The sequence below is a fragment of the Aulonocara sp. 'chitande type north' Nkhata Bay genome, linkage group LG10, assembly GCF_057382095.1.
Source record: "Aulonocara sp. 'chitande type north' Nkhata Bay isolate Kocher_YH1m ecotype deep benthic linkage group LG10, A_spYH_male_GT1.1, whole genome shotgun sequence".
Taxonomy (NCBI): domain Eukaryota; kingdom Metazoa; phylum Chordata; class Actinopteri; order Cichliformes; family Cichlidae; genus Aulonocara; species Aulonocara sp. 'chitande type north' Nkhata Bay.
In genome coordinates this window covers 1,167,231-1,191,853 of record NC_141353.1, presented here as the reverse complement: position 1 = coordinate 1,191,853, position 24,623 = coordinate 1,167,231, and the positions used below count along the sequence as shown (strand labels likewise).

Below are 24,623 nucleotides of genomic sequence, written 5' to 3'. Positions count from 1 at the left end.
CACATCTCTGTCCTCAAACCATTTTCTTCCATGGTTATTATAGAAACATGGTTTTCATATTTGCAGTTTTTCTTTCTTGTTTTTGTTTGTGTTAGAAAAACTGTGACACATTGTTTCAAATGAATCAGCAAAACTGTTTTTCTCCATAAAACCAAATGTTTGGTAGATGGCTGTGCTTATGTTGGTGTGTCTTTGTAGACTCACGGCAGGGAGACTGAGACCTGACAGAGCTGAAATCTGTGGCTGCACAGGGCTCGTGGTCAGCACTGTTACCTGACAGCAACATAACCCAGGCCGGGGCATTTCTGCGTGAAGCTTGAGAACCTAAAGTTGACCTTTGTGTGACCCTCAGCGCTTCATTGCTGGGCTGATGTCAGTGCTGTGATGGAGCCGCTGCAGGTGGAGAGTCATGACCAGGCCAAAACAGAGTGCAGCTGAATACGAGGAGAAACAGAAGCGTCTGCTGATGCTACAGTGATGACAATTATTTTGCTGAAATTCAGTTTAGATCTTTTTAATTATTGAAAAAAAAAGTTTGAAAACGGCTGCCGTGTGTTAACGATTCGACATCAAAATGTGCATTTTTGAAAGTCTGCAGACGATACAGTAATATTTATAAATGCTAGATACAGTCACAAGAGCATTAAATCTGCTTTTGCCTTCAGAAAGGTGTTGGAAACATTCCTCAGAGGTTTGGGTCCACACTGACATGACAGCATCGCACGGTTGCTGCAGATTTGTCAGCTTTTCAAACACATCCCAGAAGTGCTCAGTTGGAATAAGATCTGGGAAAGTGGAGACCATTCACACCAGTCGGTTTGGCACCAGCAACCGTTCACAGCCACTTTAATCACCTTTCTTTCCCTTTGTGATGCTCAGTTTGACCTTCAGCAGCTCATCCTGTCTGTGGCTAAATGTGTTGACTGTATTTAAGTATTTGAAATAATTATTTATTCATACAGATTTAGTGTGTTGGTGATTTCCCATGTTGGTGTTATTCCTCAGTATCATTGTGTTTGTCCAGGATCAACGTTGCGTCTGCGGACATCAGATCGTGCTTCACATTCACAGAGTGGGATGGTAAGGGCAGAGAAGTGGAGCTACGTGCTGCAAAAAGGGAATTACAGTCAGCGCAAGCGAGAGCGAAAATGAAGGTAGACGAGTTTAAATAGCTGTGGTCAACCATTCAAAGTGAACGAGAGAGCGTAGAGGGTGGAGATGAGCACTGGGTGATTTGGGTTTGGAGCACAGCAGGAGTGAAAGGTGCTGAGACTCGCTATGATGTGAGTGGCTCTAAAAAGTGCTTGAGGAGGCAGAAATAAAGGTTTAGTGATCTCCACTGTGAGCGACCAGGATTCAGGGATGAGCAGAGGATCCGTGGATATCCTGGTCAAAGGATGTTAAAGGTGGAGCAGATTTATTGATGCAGTGAATGGGGACATGGAGAGGGTGGGTGTAACAGAAGAGGAAGGACATCGTGAGGTGGAGTCAGATGATCTATTGTGGGGACCCTGAAAGGGGCCGTAAACATGTCATTTGTAGCTCTTAACTCTCCTCATTCAGTGAACATTTCAACTCAACGTTGAACACTTGGAGCTCCACAGAATATCAGCACAGCTTGAAAACAGTTTCTCACAGCAGCATGCATTCAGCATTTCTTTCTTGAAAGTGCCACATTTTGGGAGGTTTCCCCATAGATTGCAGCTCGTGCAAGCCTTTTCTTTTTCTCCACCTCAGGTGAATAAGCACAGCGGGAAGCTGCATGAACAATCAGAAGGAAGCAGGACATGGAGGGGGGGTGCACCGGAGGAGGGGAAGCAGAAGAGCTGACTCACTCCAGTGTGGGGGCGCAGCGGGGTACTGAATCATCTGGAGCCTTATTGAATATTTCCTCCATTTAATGTCATTATCGCCCCAGCGATCATCGGCGCTGTCCCCGAGACTCTAGCAGGCTGACCATGAGCTGATGACGCTGAATAAATCAAAGTCGTACGACGGGGCTGCTCAAAGAAACAACAAAGCGAGCGGTTTTTGTTTTATAGTGCAGAGGATAAGATGCATTTGTTTTTAAGAAGTCAAAGGGTGAAAGCAAACTCTTGATGGCGCTGGCTCACTGTGCGGGCTCTAATCACTGCTGAACGAGCGATCAAACTTTATTTACCGCAGCACACGCTGCTCCTACAGAAAGAAGACAGCAGGCGCCAAATTTAAGTCATTTCTATCTTTTATTAGAAATGGATGACATTTCAACCCAAGCAGGACTTTAGTTTTACCTTCGGTGTGCCATGCATACAAAACCAGAATCCGAGTGTCCGTGTTAGTGCCGGTAATGTTTATTTGTAAGGGGTTGATATCAAAGTCTTTTTTTCTCCTGTGCAATTAATATTCACAGATATGTACATTCAGATTAGTCAGCCTCAAATATCAGCGTGAAAAGAAAAGCAACGTTAAAAGTAAAAAGTTACAAAAACCCCTCAAATTAAACAATATATTTCTCTTTTAAAATATAATTAATAAGAACTCCGGTAACACGAGTTAAATTATGATTGCTTCAGTTTAACCATAGGCACATAGTAGATCGGTGAGGCGCTGTAGAAGCCCAGCGGAGGGCACATCTTGGCCTTTGCTAACTGCGGTTGATGTTTGTGTGAACAAAACCACCAGCAGTCCGTGTGGGACCACTTCAGAATTAAAAGATGAAAAAATAAAAGAGACACAAACAAAAAAGACGACGCGACGTCTCAAGGTTTCCTCTGCGCCTCGCAGGTGGAGCTGCGTGAGAGACACAACGAACTCCACCAGGATCTCTCACAGACGTTCACGACGACAGTTTCTTTGGTATAAAACTACCACGCCTTCCTACATCTCAAAACTGCATTTATCCAATAATGATTGGGACTCAGACATGCGTGATTTGAAGCGTGACGTGGCCACGTGCCGCACGATGAGACGAAGGGTTAGACGACACGTTTAGGAAGCGACTGAACGTGAGGACCTGATGTTGAACAGCAGTCAGATTCACTTCATAGTAACGTGTCACAGGGTCAGCGATGAAAGTCGAGGCCTTCGAGGGATCGGGCGCTTCTCAAGAACAACATTTGACATCATGATAGTTTTTCATAAAATAGTGAAACGGTCTCAGATTTCCCTCTGCTGCCGTCCTCATCCCCGTCCTGTGAGCCTTTGTTCCCTTTATACACAGGTCAGATCCATGTTTAGCATATTTATTGTGACACGTCGATTTCACCGTTCAATGAGAAAAAAAAAAGGAGGTCATTACTTTCTCTCTGTGGTGACTAATGAGACTCGAATGTCCCGGACAGTATTTTTAGGATGCTCCTCGTGTCCACGGAGACGCAAGTCGCCAAGGTGACCCGTTTTCACCACGATCAACTGGCGGCTGTATCTGAACGGCTTGTCGTCGTGTCTCAGTGGCAAAAACATCCTAGATCTGTAATATTTACCTGAAGGTTGCAGGTCGAGTCTAAACGTGTGGCGTGTCATTAAAGGGCGTGCCTGCACGACACCAGGACTTTGTCTTTTTACAGGATGCCCTTAACAACAATAACGTGTGCAGAACGACCTCTTTTGCTTAATTGTAACATTAGTAAAACCTTCCTGTACGTTTAAAGCAGGCGACAGAGGGAGGGGGGGGGGGGGACCCAACTGTGTCTCACTGCTTCCATGTGAGGGGCGGAGTCTCTCAGCCACGCCCTGCAGCGCTCTCAGAGAGAAAGAGACATCCTGCTCAGTGACAATGACAGCACTAAGGTGTGGTTACATTTCCCTGTGTGCAATACTAACAGCAGGTCTACGGGTCTTTTGCACATGTGGAATTATTATGCAACGCTGTCGCTGTCGTGGCTCGTGGGTGTGTCAAAATGCAAGCGTGAGGAACATTAATGCAGAAACCACCTATGGGAGTGACTGATGAAGCCAGCAATGTCAGCTGCCCCGTGTCTGAAAAGTGCTTACGCAACCCAGAGCGGCCGCTGTTCAGAAGGGAGGGGAAAGGCAGGAAAACTAGGAATAACACTTCCCCTGGAAGGCTGCAAATTTGGCACACTTGATGTCATTTAGCACAGATTCTTCAAGTCAAAAATAATGACAGTTACACCCTACATTTGTTCCGGTTTCAGTGAATGCACATGCTGATATAACCGAGTCCCCTAAGGCAAAAAGGATTGTAAGTGTGGAAAGCTGTTCGAGTCCCCTCCACACCCACGTCCACAGTGCTGCACTGCGAGCTACCGTCTGAAGAGTAAGAGGGGGTCCTGGTAGAGGAAAAGCAGTAGATGGTAAACCGAGGTTCTCCTCTGGATCTCTGTGCCTGTTAAACAAGCAGAGTCAGGATGTGTCCCCTTCAAGTTATCCTCCTTCTTCCCTCGGGTCCTCTCACGGGGACATGTTGAGTAGCTTCGTAGATTTATTGGGGTAATTGATGGCCAGGCTGATGGCAGCGATGTTCTTCAGTGCCTACACAGAAAGCAAAAGTACGTCAGGAAACAGCTGCAGGTACAAAGAAATACTCAGTTCATCTATACAGCATCACACTACAGCAAAGGGCCCGACACGCAGACGACCCCTGTGAACAGGCGCTTGGCGACAGCAGGGAGGAAAACCTCCCATTAAGAGGAAGAACCCTCCGACAGAATCAGGCTCGATGAGGCGGAACAAACAGTGCGGATGTTAATATTAAGGATGACTTTCTGAAACTAACGATGCCATAACGTCTCTACGTCTGTGCTGTGCCAGTTTAACAGACGGTGCAACTTATGCTTTATGAAACTTTGTCCCTTATTAGCCGCGTCCTGTTATCGGTCCACCATGACACCTGCTCAGAGCGGGGTCTAGTTTTCCTTTGTCGAGTCCACTAATGGCAGCGGGACAAAAACCCAAACACCTCCACGATAAATAATAACGCTGTCACATTCAGTCGGTCACGTGCATCACTCTGATTTCTGCACATAAGATCTGTCAGAATATCAGGAAACATGCACTGTTGTAGGCTGATGCAGCTTCTGCTCCAAGGAAACATTCAGTGTAAGTGTGTCAAACAGCAGATTGATTCACATATTTGATCTGAAAGATTTTCACGTTGGTGCACTTTTGATGTCTGCAGCTCCCGGGGACCTGCGTCTTCTCCTGGTCTCAAACTGGACAGCTTCATGTTTAGGCTGTGTGACAATGACAAACATGTTCAGAGCTGCTCTGCAGTACAGAAATATTTAGTATTGCCTAGAAACCATTTACATTTGTTTTCTCCCAGTTCAGCTTTCTATTTTGACATTGCAGCTCCTCAAGTGCAGCAGCCAGGCTGCAGACATGCACCAAAGGAAAGGACGCATTACACCCAGTATGGCCGACTTGTGCTGGTTTGCTTCACAGTTCATTTGACACATTGCATAGCATTAAAACATGTCCCACACCAAGTTATACCCATTTGTCCCAGTGTGAACCACACCATCGTTCCTTTTAAGCTATAAATTGCACATTTTCAGTTCTCTAAGTGCAGCTAGTGCCATGCAAGCAGGTGGATGCAGTGAACTGTTAGCAGACAGCGAACTAGTGAGCAGCCAAATCAGTGAGCTGAGGGTGGCCGTCGGATGAGAGGATTCATCACTTCAGTCCCTTTTTCACATTATACCTGCTCGTTTCATTAATGGTTAATATAAAGCATGCAGCCACAGCGGATGCAGCCTTAATTTAATCAAACACTTGTGTCTTTTATCTCCTCACAGAGGAGAGCAGATATATGCACTGGAGGATTAATGATGAAGCTCCATTCTGCTCTTTCCATCTTGCGGCTCTACAATAATTTTTTAACAATGTTTCATTTAATTGCTTCCTCCTCCCTCCTCCAGCCTGCAGCTCAGCTCCAGGGAACGCTCCGTCTCATCGCGCTCGCCGATTCGGCTGTCACCGTGCTCACGGGGTCTGGTGGGCAATTTCATCAAATCAAAAACACACTGTTTAACTAAGTGATCAGTAAGTGATGGGCAGCCCTGTGCATTACTTTAAGCTGTGAAGACACGACGGCGAGCGAAGCCGTCCTCGGTGGCTTCAGAGCGTTTGGGACATCAGCTGATTTGCCCCAAATATCCATTGTTATCGTAACAGTTTGGACTATTGTGTCACCTTTGGGTTTGTTTTCACCCTGACAGGTATTAGGTAACCACTCAGCAGAACCACCCACAGTGTGCTTTTCATGCTGCATCCTCTGCTCCTCCTAACTGCCTGTGGGCTCCTCTGCTATACTGCGTGGTCCTGAGTGCAGAGGACACTGTGGCTCGCTCTGCCACACATGCTAATGGACTGTAATTACCAAATACATTAGTCCCGAGCACAGCCCACACACATTCAAAACAAGGGGAGGGGGTGCAGAGGGATCTGCTAGGTGTCAACAGCTCTGTGATTCACTAGCAAAAGAGACTCCAGGCGAGCTGACTCACAGCAACTCAAGAGCGTTCAATCAGTGGGACTGCGTGGTTAAGAAAGAGTTGCATAACACTTTAAGGTGCACGAGCAACTTCTCTGAGCTGCAACCGTCCGCTGAGTGCAATGCTTTGAATTTAGGAATATGTTAATATGCAAAGACAAAGAGCGAGAGGAAGCCTTACCATGGCGGTGTGGTTGAGGAGCTGCTCATCAGTGGTCATGGCTAACAGGTACTCCTGGAGGACGCCCTGAGCCTGGAAGACACGTCCAACGCAGGTAAATTAGTAATGCATCGTTTGCACCATTCCAGCATTTAGTTTGATGCATGCATGCAAGACGCATGAATAAAACCAGATAAAGAAGGAACTTCCTGAAACAGAGCAGCAGGCTACATAAAAGAGGCGCTCGGTTATAAATGAGGCCTGGTTCCCTGACCTCTCTTCATCTCAGCATCTAACTGAAGCGTGGGATGTTGGAAAAGTCATTGAAAATTATAAACAAACTAAACGAGAGCTTCCACTTGGCCCTATGAGAGAGATGTACCTTGGGCTTACATAAGCACAGGGATTTGGAAAACACAGATAAGACTACACAGAGGCTAAATGGACTGAGACTGGCCAAATTGAGCTTTTACAGCACTGGAAACACAGTCCAGAGCTCTGCTCCAGCATTCATCCAAAGTGTTTACGCTGTAGGAGCAACCCAGGACGATTTGTACAGGCAGTGGTGCACGACTTACAGCTTGGATTCCTAAACACAACTTTCCCTTCTTAGGCAGCGACTTAATTGACTCTCAGAGGAGCTGACCATGAACTTTACGTGCATTCAGAGAACGAGAAGCCCGAACGTGAAGCCCGATGGCCCCTAAAGCCCTCTAATAAGCTGCGTAGGCGCTCAGAGCTAATGCAGCCACAGAGGACTCGATGCTGCTCGTTAGCTTCGTATGACTCGAACATTTTGTCACCACGGCGCTGGTCAGTATGGCCGTGCATCATCACTGCAGTCAGCTCTGACAGCCAACTTTAGTCACATCTTTCTGAGGAAGATCACAGATGCTTCCCCAGTATGTCAGCCACAGTGGACACCAGCATTCCCAGTTTTGGCTGGATGTAATCTAAACGCTTTGTAGCCCATTTGTCACCAGTCTAATCCAGTTTACAACCACACTTCCAATAATCCCGGACCAAGCACATCTCAGCCCACCCTTACTTCGACAGCTGCAACACGACGTGTTCATGTGTGGTGTTAAAACCACGGAGCCATTTCACACCCATCAGGAAAATCACAGTTGCGTCACATTCACTGGAGAACTTGTGAACAACAACTACTGCTGACGTCACACAGCTTCACTTCACTCCTAAGAAAGAAAATCTGCATCATACGTGTTTGTATAACCGAAGTGTGTCTGCAGTGCTGCTGTACACAACGCGTTACACACCATCATGTGTTGTTACGCTGACTGCAGTATTCATGAGGGGCATCCCAGGCAAATGTACTGAGCGCCACTACCGCCCCCTGGTGCTTGTTCAGAAACACTGCAGAACCTCAGCTCGCCAGTCCCTCTCTTACACGTGACAACATCGAGCGGGTGCAGCAGAGACTCCGTCCTGTAAGATGATTTAAGTGATGTCCTTTTATTATCAGAGAGAAGCCTCGGGCCTCGCTGGGAAGGCTGCAGGAGAGGTCCTGCTTTTCTGGCCCTGCCTGCTTCCCCTGCATCGACAGATGGGAAACTCCTGGCTGATGGTGCGCTCATAATCTCGAGACTTCTCTTCATTAATAATTCAAAACAACTGAGACGGAGAAAGAGAGCGAGCATTCATAAGCATCACAGTGAGCAGCATCTCTTCCTCGTCCGTGCAGCACGGCGCTGTCCCACAGATGGCTTTGGCCACGAGCCGAGCGTAGAACAGGTGCACGGTAAACATGCTCACAGAGACGCAGAGAGGAGCTCTGAGTAAATGCTCCTTCATATTAGATCTTTACTGTTGGAATGCTTCATATTTCAAAAGTGACAAAAACATGAAGAAAAAGGATTTTTAGATGATCAGCTGTGTGTGTGTGTGTGTGTGTGTGTGTGTGTGTGTGTGTGTGTGTGTGTGTGTGTGTGCGCTTCATATGTTGGTGGGCCCAAATCCAGGTCCCCACAGGGCTGAAGGCATTTTCACACTCAAACGGTGGTTTTAGTGTCATGGTCAGGGCCAGGCATTCATTATAGATGGTGAGGTTAGGGAAAGCGTTATGTCCATGGGATGTCCCCACGAGGATGGCAAACCAGACGTGTGTGTTGATGCATTACTCACGATTGCACGGGCCTCTGCGATAAAGAAGAGTTCAGTGAGGGCTCTGTGAAGAGGCAGCAGCACCGTGATGCTGGTGGGATCCTGGCTCAGGCTGTTCTCCATAGACATGAAGAGCTGCCACAGAGGTCGCAGCAGCGTCAGCGTGCAGGCTCTGCAGCAACACATCAACAGCAGGATGAAAAGCTGGCACAAAATGCTAATATCACCTCCTTAACTCTCAAACTTTGTCTGTTCATCATCTTACAAGTCTGTCGTCATGAGGTCATCTCGTTCAGCCCCCCCCCACCTTTTTTGCACCACGGACCGGCCTTTAAGGTGTCGCGGATAAATACAACAAAATAAAACCAGTACCAAAAAAAGAAGATTTATTCATAACACACAGGAAACGACCCACGATAAAAAATAATGATAAAAAGCCTGAAAACCATAAATTTCACACTCGAGCCTCAACTATCGCGACCTGGTACCAAATGACTCAGACTGGTACCAGTCCAGGGCCCGGTGGTTGGGGACCGCTGATATAGCTCCCAACTCAAACGCAGAAAATCCTTTAAAGAGATTTTCTAGGACGCTAAACGGATGATTTCACTCTTAAAGATGGAGCTGCTGCCCGTCTACACACCAACTTCTATGAATTCCCTCATCGTGACCTGATGGTTGCTGGGTCAGTTTGCACATATGGAAATTTCTAAACGCATACTTTACCTAATTTCCATCATGATTACAAGAGCATGTATGAAGGCTTCTATGCAAATGCTGCGTGGAGGTGCACTCCTGCACCAGGACATGATGCTGAGCTAAAGATGAGAGGTAGACGGCACGGCTGCATCCAGGTGGGAGTGTGACAGTCACGGACGCATTTACAGAAAAAAAGAAGGAGGCTCGACCTACGTCTGGGACTGACACTGCAGCAGACGCAGCAACAGGTGAATGGCTCTCAGTCGCTGGTTTCCAGTCTGTCGACAGGCCACGCCCACTTGCCACTCCCAGATGTCGGCTAGTGGCAGTTGGCTGAGCACTTGGTCATCAGCTAGCATTTGCTTCAGTATCTCAAAACCTGATGAGCGAGCAGAGAAGAGTTGATGAAGCCGATGTTAATGTGACGTTCAACAAAAAGGCTGCAAAGCGAATCTGAACCCAAACAGAAGGAGGACGGCACCTGTCTGAAAACGGCCCCTGTGTCCCCCCGTTACGGTGAACTTGTAGCCCCACTCTGTGTTGCTCATGTCTGACATGAATCTGTAGTACAGGGTATCACCTGAGAAAGCCAGAGATGCAAATATGAAGTGAACAGTCACACGATCTCAAACGCAAACACACACGGACGGTCCTCACCGGGGATTTCAAAATCGGACCACTTCTGCGGAGACCCACTGAAGTTGTGAACATCTTGGACAAAATCGCTGCTGCTGGACATGATGAGCTCGTCGCAGCCTTCCTCTGTGTAGCAGCGGGAATCGAATTTTACGGACAGGTAGATGGCGCCAGGGATGTGCACCTTGTCCTGAGGGCAGAACACACGACATGAATCCCAACACAGCGCAGGTCTTTGTGGAGTTCAGATGTTCAGTAAAGCACACGTTTGAAGCAACAACAACCGACTCACCTCAAAGTTGGTGTTGTTATCGTACGGGTGTTTGGACTCTCTGACCTGCACTGCCATGCCAGGCTCCTCCATGAACTGGCAAGCAGTGAGAGAGAGACTGCAGAGCATGCTGTGGCTGCAGCCCTTCAGCACCCTCTGAAGAATCTGATTGTAAAAGCAAACAAAGCGGCTTCAGCCCATCGTGTACTCGCACACTACTTTTGTTCACTTCTGCCTCCCGTCTCACCTTCTCCCACGACGGCCGCTCCTCCAGCTGCATCAGCATGTCCAAGATGTAAGCCATGTGCGAGGCCCCGCTCAGCTCCAGGGCCTCCTCGCTCATCGGCGCGTCTGCGGGCCAGTCGGCCAGCAACGACGCCAGCACGTGGCGAGCGTACAGTGTGGCGATGGCCTGGTTGACCTTCACCAGGTACTGACGAACGGCTCGGTTGCTGCGCACATCCAGCTCTTTGTGCAGCAGAGCGGAGCTTTTGGTGCGTCTCTGTTTGGCATAGCTGAGCTGGAGGTCGCTCTCCGAGTTGGTGATGAGCTTCTGGGCTACGACGTTGATCTCCTCTGTGGCCTTTTCACAGTGACTCGGTTTAGACTGCCAGGCCAATCAAGAACATTATCATTTAAAACAACGACTTGTAACACTGACTGAGAAACTGGCTGTTTTAGAGCATTTTTGGAACAACCCACCATGCAAGACACCACAATCATGTCCGTGTCCACAGCCTTGGTGTTCCGCTCCTCAGACCGAGGCCGCCGGCTGGATTGCCACTTCTGGGCCAGCGTACGGATCGTCTCGTCCGTTTTTATCTCTTCTCCATCAAATCTGAAAAGCACAACATCACAGCAAGTTTTAGATTTGAGTGAATCCATGAATCACAAAGTAAATCTTCATCCTCACCTCTTCTGGACCTCCAGGAAGAACGAGTCGGTCCTCTTCATCTGCAGCTCATACATAGCTCGCAGAATGGGCAAAGGGGCGTTTAAGGCATCGTGGGTGATCTGCATTTGGAAGGAAAAAAGTCTTGAGCGTTTTCTTTCACCCCAGGTTTGGCTGCGCGTGTTTGCAGCACAACTCACTTGGAAGCAAATCTTTGTCTCCTCATCCAGACCCTCCAGCGGGTCGGGCTTATTGACATCCGTGTCGTCAGCACAGCAGCTGGAGTGGTCCGAGTCGTGCTCCTTGTCCTGCTCTCGTTGCTCTCGCTCCGGGTCCTGGGCCATGGAATGGATCTCCCTCTTTGAGGAGTACAGCATGATGGAGAGGATCTCCAGGTCGCGCAGCAGCCACAGCTTGCTGAAGCCGGTCCCCTTACTGCACTTCCTCACCAGCAGCTGGGTCAGGCCTGACTCCTGGATGGCTTCATGTGCGTGCTCCACTCCGTGCTTCTTAACAAAAAACACAACAGGACATGAAAAGGAATCGTGCCAAGTTTGTCTGATCAGAGGTGGGATACTGATCATGTTAAACAGGTCGGGGATAGCTTGTTGATAAGAAGCTGTCCAACGTGGAGGGCAGATATGGTTGGAGTACCTTGAGTATGTTATAGAGGCCTTTAAGAGCCAAAGACAGGACCCAGGAAGCCTCCACGGCATCAGAAGAGCCGTTGTCCTGGCTTGTCTGCAACAGGTGGCTAATAATGGAGGTGAAATTGCCCAGGTAGCAACTGAGCAGCGTCTTTGGGCAGCCTTGGCCCTCTGGCTGCCCCGGTAGACTGACCGTGCAAGAATCCTGAGACTGGATGAGTTGGTAGTCCTTCACTACGAAAGTGAACACACAGAAGGTTAATCCAAAGATGACTCCTCATCATACGCGGTCCAGAAGCTACTGTGCTAACCTGTTTTCCTCTTGCGTGTTCTAACGTCCACCACCGCAGCATGGTTCTTTTCTGTGAAGTGTTTCAGCAAGATCATGTTGTGCTTTTCATTGGCGTTGTCGATAAACACCGTCTGGGTGCCCACACACAGCACCTGGCGTGCACACGCACACGCACACGCACACACACGCACACACGCACGCACACACGCACACGCACACACACACACACACACACACACACACACACACACACACGTCACAATAGGCTTCACAGAGTCTCAGTAAGGTTTCAGACTCCACAGCATCAACTGTCTTCTACCCACCTCGGCGAAGCCCACGAGCACCAGCAGTGTGAAGAGGTTGGTGCGCTTCAGAGTCTGCGGCAGCTGCTGAATGCAATGGTCAGTGAAGGCGGCGATGATTGTGCACCACTCGGGGCAAGCATTGAGACTGTGCAAAATGTCTGCCACCGTGCATGCCCAGTCCAAGCCAATGCGACTGCAACCAAACATCCAAACAGCTGTTTACACATCCACAAAAAACAACAACAGGGAAAAACAAACAAACTGGTTTCTATGAGCAGCTGGCGCCACCTCTGCCGTTAGGCCCATAATTTTGTAGTTTCCCTCTATAAAGCCCCGCAGGGGATTTCAAATCGATCGATCTGCGATCGACGTTCAGGGGATTGTAGGATGTACAAACAGTTTTATACATGTTTTATCGTTCAGACATTTTCAGAGGCTCAAAAGTAATTGGACAAAGAGCATCATCAACCCTGGGCACTCAAGCCACAGCTGGCACGCCCAGATGTGGCTCGACACGCATTAACCAGAGAAAGTGCATGAAGACATAAATATCTACGGCCGGGCCGCACTGCACAGACACAGCTGTGCACTTCTCAACGACGGTATGTGAGCTAACAGCAAACGCCAGCGTCAGCACCACGGAAATACACGGATACATCCGAAGACTCGAGACGCTTTCAGGACTGAGGTGTTCGGACCAATGTTTTCTTTCCTGATCAAACCAGAAAGCTTTAATAAGCAGCTGGATTCGTCTCTCAGACACAGAGGACATCGAAATGCAGCCGACTGAACTGAAAGCTCGACTCTGCGGGGTCAAAGTTTGCAGAACTACGAGCGCAGCTGAATCCACAGCTGTGCGTGTTCATGGAGCTGCACGTTCACCTGCTGCACGTCACTACCTGACACGTTTAACTGTCTTAAAAACACTGCACGGGGCTTATTGACAGTATTCGGCTCACAGATCTGTGTGAGCTGATCTCCCGTCACACTAAGAGTGTCCTCAGGTCTGAATGTGGACGCTCGGAGACTCTGAGTGGGAGACCAGGACCACATTAACACGTGTGTCCCTGCATTAACAAACGTGTCGTATTGGCCCAGTTTTTCGCATCATTGTTGAGGGGACCATAAATATACAGAGACCATTAAATGCACTTTGCCAACATCTGTGAACAAATACAGTTCGATGAAGTTGTTCATTATAGTAACTGTTGCTATAGAGCGTTACTACATTTATTGTTCATGCACATGAGGACATTTTAGACGGCACTCATCATGCCGACCCTGCTCAAGAGCAAAATGTAGCAGCTGACAGAAAGCAGGAGGATGAATTTGTTGACCAATACTCTGCTCAGATTCAGCCAAATGCTGCAACGCCGATCGCTCAACACTCAATGACTCAAAGCCGAGAGCGTCTCATGGCAAAGACTGGCGCTTTTGTCAGACGCTTAAACTGAACCCAAAAGCTTTTCAGTTACTGAAGAGGAACCTGAAGGCAGAAAGACGGACAAACGAAAAGTATGTGAGGGCAGCTGCAGGTCTGTCAGAGCGCTGATGTCCACGCATTCAAGAAAAGGATTAAAAACAGTCCTTCTCTTTGAAGTGATGTCACTTTGCCCAACTACTATCGAGCCTCTGAAAAAGGGACCAACGTATAAAAAAACAGTTCACGCAGTATTTTGTTAAGGCTCGTGAATAAAGGCTGATCTGCACTTCAATCACATGACTGTTAATTTAAAATCTTTCACACAGAGGCAACTTTGTCCTGTATTTGTGATCAGCAGAGACATCGTCCTGGCTCGTCTGCAACAGGTGGATAATAACATAATGATATTTACCTGTCTAAACAGACGGCGCCCAGGCTGAAAAGCAGCTGTATGGTCTTCCAGCCCTGGATGTCTGAACAGGACATCTCTCCTTGTATCAGCAACTCATACTTGTCAGCCAGAGCCTCTGTCACAGCAGCGTCAGCCTCCATCGGAGGGATCCGGAGCAGCAGCTGACCCAGGAGGCCTAAGGTGAGGTGGTAGGTCTCATTCAGAGAGCCAGCATTGGAAATGACTGCCTTAAAAAGCTGTGGCAGCATGGAGCTCAGACTGGGCAGACACAGGGAACAGCCCTGACAGGAAGACAGCACACGTGAGGATAAGAGGAGAATATGTCAGCGCAGTCATAGGAGTGACGAACCTTTAGAAACATGTACAAAATCATTTATACTGTCCAACAGTTGGACAACAAGGTGCCGTCCATCAAGGCTCGCCGTTTGTCCACTTCTCATTGTTTAAATGTGTAATTCAGCTTCTTCGTACTGACTGGAGTTTCCCTGAGAGTCTGCTGTATGGCCCACAGTGTCATCTGGGCCAGCCCCTGACCTCAGCCAAGCTAAACGGCTGACAGCAGATTAGCCTTGTAGCTGTAACTCCATATTTATTGCACAGACATGAGAGCTGTATCTCCTATCTTAATGTTTTAACCCCACAAAATGATTTTGGTCTCTTACTGGTTTGGCTGGAGGTAGCATGGCTGCCAGCAGTCCCAGGATCCTCTCTCTTGAGCACTCGGAGAACACGTGCCCCTGAAGGGGAACTGGGGGCAGCCTATCGTCAGTTTCCTTGACAACATCAGATGTTGGCGAGTTGACTGCTCCTGGTCCACAATTTGGAGCAAAGAAGAGTAAATAAATAAATGAATACATTGAGTTGAACCAGGCCGAGCGTCTGGGTGAAAGCACTCACGTCGGACCACAGGAGAGAGGGCGTCTTCGCTGGACACTGACGGGGTCTGGCTGAGCCGGGCGGAGTCTAGGGTGTCTTGAGTGACCAGCTTCTTTTTGTCCCCCGGCCCACTGCTCGGAGGGAGCGACAACTCTGGCTGAGCAGGAGGAGGACAGCTCCCCTCCTCTGCCTTTTTCTCATCTGACGGTTTGTCCTGTTTGACAGAGGACAGGCTGACTTTTACGCGTTTCTGCATCTTTTCTGTAAATCGGCGAGACCCAAACATGAGGACGTCACATTATCTTTGAACATGAGTTGCATTCCCCACCTTGTGCTTAGGAGATGAAGGAGAGCAGATTGCTGCTGTGCTACCAGGGAGCGAGGAGGTGTCCGTGGCTGTGCTGAGCTCTTGAGAGGACTCGGGAGAGACTGGACACAGCTCGCTGTCAGAAGCAGAATCGTTGGTGGACAGCAGAGCAAGCAAAGCAGAGGAACGGAAACCTATGCAGAGCACAGGAGAAACAGAGTATTACATGTTAATAACCAGTCTGTGCAACGTAAAATTATGCAAGTGCTACACTGCTGTGAACTTACCTTTGCCAGTCTGTCCTTTGAGCAAGCAGTCAGTGATGAGCTGGGAGCAGTGGGTCTGCAGGGCTTTGGCCACGTTCAGAGTGTCGCTGTCCAAGGTGTCTCCATCCGTTTGCTTCTCGCTGCTCAGCTCTGACGTGTACAGGGCCAAAGCAGCAAACAGCAGCCAGGAGTAGTTGTGGATGTAGGGCTGGATGAGACGGTGGCGATCGCTGATCCGTATGGTCACCATGGGGTACACAGTGATCCGATGGGTGGGCAGGTGGCTGGCGATGGGACGATAACCATTTAATAAAAGGAGAACTAAAGAGGCCAACCTCAACATTAAATGTGAGTTGACGCGCGTCACCTGTCAGGATACTTCTTTGCGTGGTAACAACCGAAGCACAGGTCAAAGTCTTCACACACGTTGCAGTTGATCCTGCTGCCTACAATAAGCCCCTGGCAATGATCGCAGGCATATTCCATGTTTACCATCTCATGGTCATCCTCGTGGCCTTCAGGCTTGGCACCACCTGGTTTACATATACACGCATCCAGAGTGAGTATAACTACGACTACGGGAAGGTCCTCTGATCATCGGTGTCATGCACTTACTAAGGAAGCAGGTCTTGCAGAGGTCCATGTCCATGCACTGCAGACATCGGTAGCGGTGCCAAGGTGCCATCCTCTCACAGCCATCGCAAGAGATCACGACGTTGAGCAGGTCACAATAGCGGGCAATGAACATGTGCATCTGTGGACGGAGCACGTGCCTGATTAGAGTTTTTAAAATGACGGAGCATGCGTGCACATGTGTGTAAGCTGCAGCACGAATCTGCAGGTTTTTGTAAATGCAAAGGGAAGAATGTGGAGAAGAGAAAACGCAGCCAGCTTTGAGGCGAGTCTGGCTGTGAACATTGAAACGTTCATGTAGGGCTGCGCGATACGACCAGAATCTCATATCCCGATATAAGACATCTATCGTCCGATAACGATATAAATCACAAATTTAACATTTTCTGTAAATTCTGTGAATCTCGGGCAGCTCGACGTGAAGTGTTTCCTGCTGCGCGTCATGTAGCTGGAGTCGAGTGTTTTAACCGATGCATGAAACGATACATTTTTAGACATAAGTTGTAACGGCGCCGTTTCCTTTGTGAGTATTTATTACATGGCGTGCTGCGGGGAAAAGCCTGTTCTAACGTTTGAGTCTAAGCTTTATTTTTTAGCACCTGGCGGCTCGTTTTTACTTCTCATCTGTAAATAATCTGCTCTTTCACGTGATTCAGTTTATTTTGAAAAGTCTCAACAGGATCTTGAGCTTTATTGTGAAAGGTTTATGTGGAACATAAACAAGCGGACACGCGATGCTGTTACCGTCGCTGTTGCTAATGACAACGCATAAAAACAGGCGCTTGTGCGTCAGCAGTGTGGGTATATTAAATATAAGAGAAAGAGAACTAATAAATTAACACAGCCACTACAGTGACATCAGAACCATGTAAAAATATTGCCGTAAACAGTTTTTGTGACACCACGAAACAAACGATAGCGTAAAATGAAAGAACGTTTTTATATCGTCATCTGATATATATGGTTATATCAAACAGTCCTACGTTCATGGACTGCAGTGTACCTTCCTCCTGTCCTCCATCGATTCCTCTTCATCAATTTTGTCATACCACTTCTCAAACATCCCGTCCATACACTCATCCATCCACTCCTGGTTCTTCTTGTAGTCTGCAATCTCGTCCTCCTCTGTCCACTGACTGCAGATGAAGTTAAACCACAGAAGAAACTTTATGAATGAAGCAGTTTGTGAAAACTGAGGTGTCTTTTGCCTTCTTCAGCAGCTTTTCGTACATTTAGACGAGCACTGAGATTACCTGATGGCAGTGTCATGGACGCTGATGTTCTCCTGAGACATGCTGAGGAGGAGGTCAGGAAGATTGATGCTCAGGAAGAAAGGAAGATCGTGCGCCTCCCAGTTCATGTCCAGGAGGTGCAACAAGCAGGTCTGCACACACGACAGGGCCGGCAGAAACGCTCTGTGGGGCAGTGATCGCGATCAGGTCACCGTGCACGCACTTTCACAACAACACTTCCTGCACTTGCAACAAATCTAAATTCACAAAATCACGACGGGTTAGAGGAAAGCGCTCACTTCTCATTGAGGCTGCTGAAGCCCTGTACCGCCTCCACAAGCATGAGCACCAGCTGATGGTAGGAGCGCCTCACTTCCTCTCCCAGCTTTTGCCCGCTGTCTGACAGCTGAGAGAAATAACTGGAAAACACAAAGAAAATGTTGTTTCTGTGCAGCCAGTCAGCAAAACACCAAACTGACATCGGTGACTACTCTCCAAAAAGACTTGAGAACCAAACTAAACTGCTGCCATCACATTTTGGGACACAACTGTTAAAAACCTCTTGCTGTAAAAAGTCTTCTGGGGCCTGGAGAGACTCTGCGTGCTTTGCTGCAATCTGCAGAGTTTAACCCTTTAACTGGGTGAGTGTTTAAAGCAGGGGTGTCCAACTCCAGGCCTCGAGGGCCGGAGTCCTGCAGGTTTCAGAACTCATCCTGGGTCAACACACTTGAATCACATAATTAGTTCATTTAGGCCTCTGGAGAACTTGAGGAGGTCATTTAGCCGTTTAAATCAGCTGTGTTGGATCAAGGACACGTCTAAAACCTGCAGGACACCGGCACTCGGGGCCTGGAGTCGGACACCCCTGCTTTAAAAGGTAAATTAGGTCAGGGTTTAAAGGGTTAAATGAATCCATTCATTTATTTTCATTATGGAAATCTAAGACCTACTATCCCACTAGGACCAGTATGTGTGCAGCATCATATTCTGTGACCTTATTCTGATTGCTCCTGTGTCATGGAGGTTCATGCGTAAATGAATTAAAACGGAAAAACTGAGATTTACCAGGTAAAGTCTTTTTGGCATGCCAGCAGCTCCTGTAGGAACAGGATGCAGGGGGCTTGGAAGAGGTGCGGCTGTCCCATGGAGTGGAAGCACTGCTGAACCATCTCCAGCACCTTGCACACACTCAGGGCCTGCGCTTTGTTCAGAGACAGCGTCTGCAGAATGCTGCAGGAAGAAGAACGAGGACTTAACCCTGGATGCAAGTCTCATTATGCGTTACCAAACAGGAGAGTAGCAGTTTCTCACCTCGCTGTTGTGAGAGCCTGGTCCTTTATGAAGTTTAGGATGTGTTTGAGTATCGGGTAGCGATCTTTGACTGAGGGAGTCATGCGAGGCTCTTCTATAGAGCGGCAGGACAGGAGACGAAGGCGTGCCCGACTGAACGGAGCTTTGCGGTTGTAAGCAGAGGGGGAGGCTGGCTCCCCAGGCTGGGGGGAGAGACTCTCTGTCGAGTCTCGATGGGTTCGCCTGCTGTGGCCACATGAGGATGAGTTGGGAATGTGAGTACCGGACGACTGACTCTGTCCAGACCTGGACTCGTAGCTTTCCTCAGACCCTGCAGCCTGAGGTCCCACAGATGAGCTGGCTTGGAAGTCTCCTTCTGAAATAGAACTTGATTGGAACAGCAGAGCACTGCTGCTCTCTGTGGCTCTGGGAGCGTCGCTGCCTTGGCATGGAACGCCGCAAGGAGCAAATCGGAACAACAAGAGGCTCTTCTCGATGCACATCTCAGCTGAGAACAAGAAGAAAGAGTTAAAATGTCAGGAAAAAGCAAAGTAAAACCAAGACATGACATTAAAAAGGAAGAAGCACTCACCCAGTGTCTCCATGGTAACCTCATCAGGACCACCTTCCCGCTCGTCATGATTGTTCATCTTGCCAACCAGATATCTCTGCTTCATCTCCAGCTAACAGGAAATAGATCCCAGCAGAGTCACAGGTCAGAAACATGAAAAGCACGAGCCAGCGGAGATGTCCCGTGTTACACTCACCATCCACGTTCTGATGCTGTCTGCTAGTGAATACACCTGCACGAACTCTTCACTCAGACTGGATTTACAGTCCGGATTAACTACTAGCACAAAAACACAGATGGGAGAAAATCATTCAGAAGATTAATTAAGGAACAAACTCACAAAAACACAGCTGTATGAGCGCTGATTACCATAGCTAAGAAGTGCGAGGTTGAGGGCCGGTGTGTGGTACACCATGGCTGCCCAAATGGCATTCACAGCTTGGTCTATCTTTGACCCAGCGGTGATCTCGTTCCTCATCGCCTGTTTCCTGCAAGCCTGCATGAGGGTCCTCATCAGCTCTGTTCTAGCGTCTGTTAGCTCCTGTGAAGGGTTCCAGCGAGCAAAGTCCTCCAGGAAGCCCGTCGGCTCATCCAGAGTCCACGTGCTCGCCTACCACACAGAAAAAGAAAAACACCATCAGAGCATCTTCCAGTCGAGGTCACCGACTAATGCAACAGCAGCATCCGGTGCTTGTACGTAACTGAGGCAGCAGAGCGTTTTTTACCTGCTCTGTGATTGTTTTTGTTCGGGTCGCCTCCCTTTTGTCACACAGCCCATGTCTCAGGATGGGTTTCCATAAAGGTGAAGACTGAACATGGGACATTTTCCCTGATGGAAGTTCCTTTACACTGCGAACCTCTGGAGACAGAAACCCACAATAATACACGCTAGTGCCTCAAACTGGTTTCTTTTCTGCTCTGATAAACTGCGACTCAGGCCAGCCTCATGAAAACCGTCTCACCGTGCGGAGATTTCAACGCCAGCGTTCTGGATGCAAGGCGACCCATCAGACGAGCCACCAGCAGCTGCAGATCTGACATCCAAGAAATGGTGATGTCTGGTAAACCCAGCGCTGTTACAGTGAACTTATAGCCCCACTCGTTATTGCTGCTGTCAGAGTGGAAGAGGAACTGCAGCTGGGGACCGGTGTCAAAGGTCACTTTCTAAAGGAGCAAACACACAAGGACACATTCGTAAACATCAGTGACGCATCTGAAGACCGGCCTGTGATTTTCCTTCGCCTACCTTTGGCCACTTCTCAGTTCCGACCTTCATGTCGTAGCGGACCTTTCCCCCTCTGGAATCTGTGAATTCTAAGTAGTCGTATCTGCGAATATTGTGAGCACAGTTAACAGGATAAAATCCCCACAAAGGATTTCAAAGACAAACAAATAAACATTTACAAACACGTCACCTCTTCTCTGTTTCACAGCGTTCATCAAACTCCACCTCGAACGACGTCGCACCGGGGCAGGCGAAGATGCTCGTCTCGTGGCGGCTGTTCTCGTAGTTGTGCGGGGACTCCATGTTCCAGGTCCTTAGCACCACCGGCTGCTGGGGTTGGTGCCAGTTCTCTTGATCCACCTTATAGTGACAGGTTACAACAAGTTTGTGGACTGCTGCACTGTTTGTGTAGCTCTGAACACCACACAGTGGATCAACTCAAACACATCAAAACGAGGCTGAACGCAGACTTTCAGCATCACTTGTAGAAGTATTATGTCACAGGAAATACAGACATTTTTAGACATAGTACGTTTATATAGCCTCCGTTATCTGAAGGTCAAAAGTAACTGGACTGATAATACAAGTACCTCTGTTGTGCATTTCAGAAAGAAACACTGGCTTTCTTCCCACAAAAACACGTGATTTGCCTTTCTTATGGTTTTAAATACTTTTCACCACTAATTAGACTGGTCCTTCTGGACCCTCCATTCCCCAAATACATGATATCGGCTTCATTCGCACCCCTACGATGGGTGGAGGCAACAGAAATGCTAGCGGTCAAAGTGGACTGACCTTAGAAAAGATGTCTCCGGTGTCGCTTGACAGGCTTCTGAGCAGCTCAACGAGCGAGGAGAAGCTTTGCAGCAGCAGGCTGTGGGGGATGTCCAAAGGGCACAGCTCCAAGAGGAAGATCATCTGCCAGGACCCAAACCAATTATTCACAACGCACTATTCTAGATGTGTCTATGAAGCCAATTAAAGTGCATAACACAAGAGAGCATTACCAGTTGTCTGAAGACTGTGGCTATGATAGAGCTGCCTAATTTTGCAGTAATCTGAGCTCCAGTGTACCTCTCCAAGAGCGAGCCAAGGATCGACTTGACACTTTCCAAGAACTGATCCACATCTATTGAAAACAAATCATCATACAGCTTAGTCACACATGCTCTGATAAACACACAACCCCTGACAATCACGTATGTCGTCAGGAATGACGCGTCTCACATTTCAGCAGGATGTCTCTGGCCAGCTCCATTGCAATGGCCGTGGACGCTCCTCCTTTGAGCTGCAAGTAGCACCAGGAGAGCAGACTGCCCTGCAGAGCCCAGAACAACGACAGCAGGACCGATCTGCTGGCGCCGCTATTCTCATCCACCATCATGACCTCACACTGAAGGACAGAAGACACGAGGAGAAGCGAACTTTAGAAAGACAAAAGAAACGTTCAATGTCCACCCGTGAGAAGCGGGCTTACCTCTCTGGTGGCAACCAGGAGCAGCGTCTCCATGACTGAGAGTATTGGGCTGATGTCAAAGTCTGAGGGAGCTCCTTTAGGAGGGAGCAGCAGAAGGCCACTTGGATCCTGATCGCTGCAGAGGAAGCACAGACGTCACCGACTCCTCGGGATGTCTCATGTTGACAGGACCATATGATGACGTGTTTGTACAGCGCTTACCTGAAGTAATTACAAAGGGATTCAAAGGTAACCTTCACCGACTCTGGCTGATCCTCCTCTGTAATGTTCTTCTGGAAAAACACAAAAATACACATTAGGAGAATCGTTACGCTGCTGCTGCTTAATAACACTTACAAACTCACCATCATGTGAAAGAGTTTGTCTCGCCTGACACGTTTATCAGGGAAGAAAACAGCCGCTCCATGAAGAACGGCCTTCACCGCTTCTGTGTGCAAAGCCTTTTCCACGGATGTCTCACCTTCCGGACTGTCCACAACTACAACAAAAACCACAAACAGGGTTGCTACGCCGGATTTCTCTGATGCTTACAAAGCTGCTCCCTCGCTCTGTGACGGCTCCTTACTGTGACAGAGGTGAGTGTAGAGCTCCCACACAGCCCTCATAGAGTCACTGAGATCATCTCTGCTGCTGGACATGGATGGACGAGCTGCTGCGCCAGCTTCATCTGGTACTTTGCTCTCCTCTTTGCCCCGGGACTCCCGGGGGGTGGGCAGCATGGGGAAACAGTTCTGCATCAGCTGGAGGAGGAGAACTCTGCTCTTCGTCACCTCCTCGCCCTCACTGGAAGAAAGAAACATGCTAACTTGCAGCAGCCATGGACTCCCACTGACTGACTCAGTGGTAATTATCATTCCAGTAATTCTAACAACAAGTGCCAGCCTTGGCAGAGAGAAGAGCTTCACTCACATCTCCCTGAGTTTGCTGTAGAAGCTCCAGAAGAGGCTCAGGCTGAGGCCACTGAACTCCAACAGATACTTCTGCTTGCAGTGAGAGGCATCCTGTAGACACAACACGCAGCTCTATCAGTCATAAAGAGATGGGAAACATGTTGCAATGACTCTGAATGGCCATCAGGGGGCGCACTGTCTCATGTCTCAGGTTAGTTTACTGATTTCGTACAGGTTACATGTTTCTCTTGCTTTCTTGTAGGTTTCTTCATCTTAAATGCAGGAGTTTCCTCTTCAGCACTTTCCAGATTAATAACGGTCTTAATAGTATTCAAACTATATCTGAATGTGGCCCAGTGACGACTGCGTTCATCCTACGGTCCCTGCACCGTGCTGAGTGGCAGTTTTCTTTTTTTATCTGAATGATTTTATCACCGATAAAGTTGGTTTTTCTTGCCTGTTATGATTCAACCAAATGCAGCTGCCTTTGTTATGCAAGTCAGTCTTTACAGCTCTACTAACTCCTGCTAATGGAGACTCGTCACCAGCTGATTGTGCTCACAGGTCTACTGCCCAGAACCTCTGATCTCAGAGGAGCCAGCAGGAAATGACAGGGTTTAGTGATGGAGCAGATCCTCGTGGGAAATGTAGGTGTTTGCAAAACACAGCAGTGGAGTTTACTGAGGTTATTGAGCCCAGTGGGAGCATCGTGAGTGGAGTTATTGCCACGCTCACACGTTTCCAAACCAGTGTGACCGTGTCTGGTTTCAGGACACTTAAGGTGCATGGCGGCGTGCACTAGCTATGACTGAAACGTCACCGAGGGAACGCGGCCTCAACATTGAGCTGCTAGCTGTCTAACTCGCCACAGTAACTCATCAGTGCTGCTGAATCAGCACGCCTTTTGCTCCATCACGTCTGTGGCTGCGCTGACTGGATGCTGATAATCCTGATCACCCTCTGTACCGCTTACAGGACACACAGAAGGACGCTCTCTTTAAAATCTGTTTCAGATGCAGGAAATCTTTACCACCTCATACCTGCATTCATTTCAGATTTAAGCTCGAGTCTTAGTTTAATACAAAGAAAGAAAACTTTTTTTAAACTCTTCGGAGCCATTTCATCTTGTGATGCTTTTTTCCTCTTACATTTTAATATAGTGAAAGTCATTTTTCATGTTTTGGCTGCTGTCACACAGTAATTTCCCAATTTTGGGGATAAAATGGGGTATTTTTATCTAACAAGTAGGTACCATGTCTCGTGTGAGCTGCTGTATGAAGAAGAGCGTCTTGTTCAGCAGACAAAGGCCGGTAACAGCATCACCGTCAAAGCTCTCTCCTTTCGGACTGAGGTCATCCAGGTCTGCGAGCCTCTCTGTCCCAGGGCACAAGTAGCCACTGAAGCTGAGGGACTGCACACCAAGGCGCTCGGCGTTGTCCTGCCTGGTGCACAGGAATTTCACCATCAGGAACTGTGAAGACGGAAGAATTACAGGTGGTGTGACAATGACAGCACAATATTAAAGACTAACTAAACGTTCACCAATAATGAAGGGAGCT

The 24,623-nt window shown here is 48.3% G+C and overlaps 1 protein-coding gene across 5 annotated transcripts in view; it reads right to left on the bottom strand.

Annotated features, from left to right (window-relative positions):
- Nucleotides 1-1,924: 1,924 nt before the first annotated feature.
- The window catches only part of zzef1 (zinc finger, ZZ-type with EF hand domain 1), a 29,623-nt gene continuing 6,924 nt past the window's right edge, over nt 1,925-24,623 (bottom strand). Inside the window, exons 13-54 of one of the 5 annotated variants that reach the window (XM_086307713.1) lie at nt 24,317-24,535; nt 23,084-23,175; nt 22,740-22,957; nt 22,519-22,652; nt 22,376-22,446; nt 22,175-22,289; nt 21,925-22,090; nt 21,705-21,826; nt 21,493-21,615; nt 20,888-21,057; nt 20,719-20,800; nt 20,435-20,636; nt 20,198-20,331; nt 19,842-20,082; nt 19,669-19,751; nt 19,494-19,584; nt 18,923-19,409; nt 18,677-18,841; nt 17,911-18,030; nt 17,633-17,794; nt 17,383-17,515; nt 16,362-16,500; nt 16,114-16,279; nt 15,768-16,030; nt 15,502-15,674; nt 15,195-15,387; nt 14,960-15,105; nt 14,298-14,578; nt 12,481-12,655; nt 12,177-12,309; nt 11,873-12,099; nt 11,419-11,724; nt 11,240-11,340; nt 11,029-11,164; nt 10,574-10,933; nt 10,348-10,491; nt 10,077-10,245; nt 9,901-9,999; nt 9,633-9,798; nt 8,742-8,892; nt 6,621-6,692; nt 1,925-4,476 (exon numbers count right to left, since the gene is read on the bottom strand). In XM_086307713.1, the coding sequence (XP_086163839.1) occupies nt 4,396-4,476; nt 6,621-6,692; nt 8,742-8,892; nt 9,633-9,798; nt 9,901-9,999; nt 10,077-10,245; nt 10,348-10,491; nt 10,574-10,933; nt 11,029-11,164; nt 11,240-11,340; nt 11,419-11,724; nt 11,873-12,099; nt 12,177-12,309; nt 12,481-12,655; nt 14,298-14,578; nt 14,960-15,105; nt 15,195-15,387; nt 15,502-15,674; nt 15,768-16,030; nt 16,114-16,279; nt 16,362-16,500; nt 17,383-17,515; nt 17,633-17,794; nt 17,911-18,030; nt 18,677-18,841; nt 18,923-19,409; nt 19,494-19,584; nt 19,669-19,751; nt 19,842-20,082; nt 20,198-20,331; nt 20,435-20,636; nt 20,719-20,800; nt 20,888-21,057; nt 21,493-21,615; nt 21,705-21,826; nt 21,925-22,090; nt 22,175-22,289; nt 22,376-22,446; nt 22,519-22,652; nt 22,740-22,957; nt 23,084-23,175; nt 24,317-24,535 (7,011 nt within the window). In that variant the 3' untranslated portion in view covers nt 1,925-4,395. Of the gene's footprint in view, nt 4,477-6,620; nt 6,693-8,741; nt 8,893-9,632; nt 9,799-9,900; nt 10,000-10,076; nt 10,246-10,347; nt 10,492-10,573; nt 10,934-11,028; nt 11,165-11,239; nt 11,341-11,418; nt 11,728-11,872; nt 12,100-12,176; nt 12,310-12,480; nt 12,656-14,297; nt 14,579-14,959; nt 15,106-15,194; nt 15,388-15,501; nt 15,675-15,767; nt 16,031-16,113; nt 16,280-16,361; nt 16,501-17,382; nt 17,516-17,632; nt 17,795-17,910; nt 18,031-18,676; nt 18,842-18,922; nt 19,410-19,493; nt 19,585-19,668; nt 19,752-19,841; nt 20,083-20,197; nt 20,332-20,434; nt 20,637-20,718; nt 20,801-20,887; nt 21,058-21,492; nt 21,616-21,704; nt 21,827-21,924; nt 22,091-22,174; nt 22,290-22,375; nt 22,447-22,518; nt 22,653-22,739; nt 22,958-23,083; nt 23,176-24,316; nt 24,536-24,623 lie in introns of all 5 variants that reach the window. The other 4 variants (XM_086307714.1, XM_086307712.1, XM_086307710.1 and 1 more) reach the window with 4 other exon arrangements.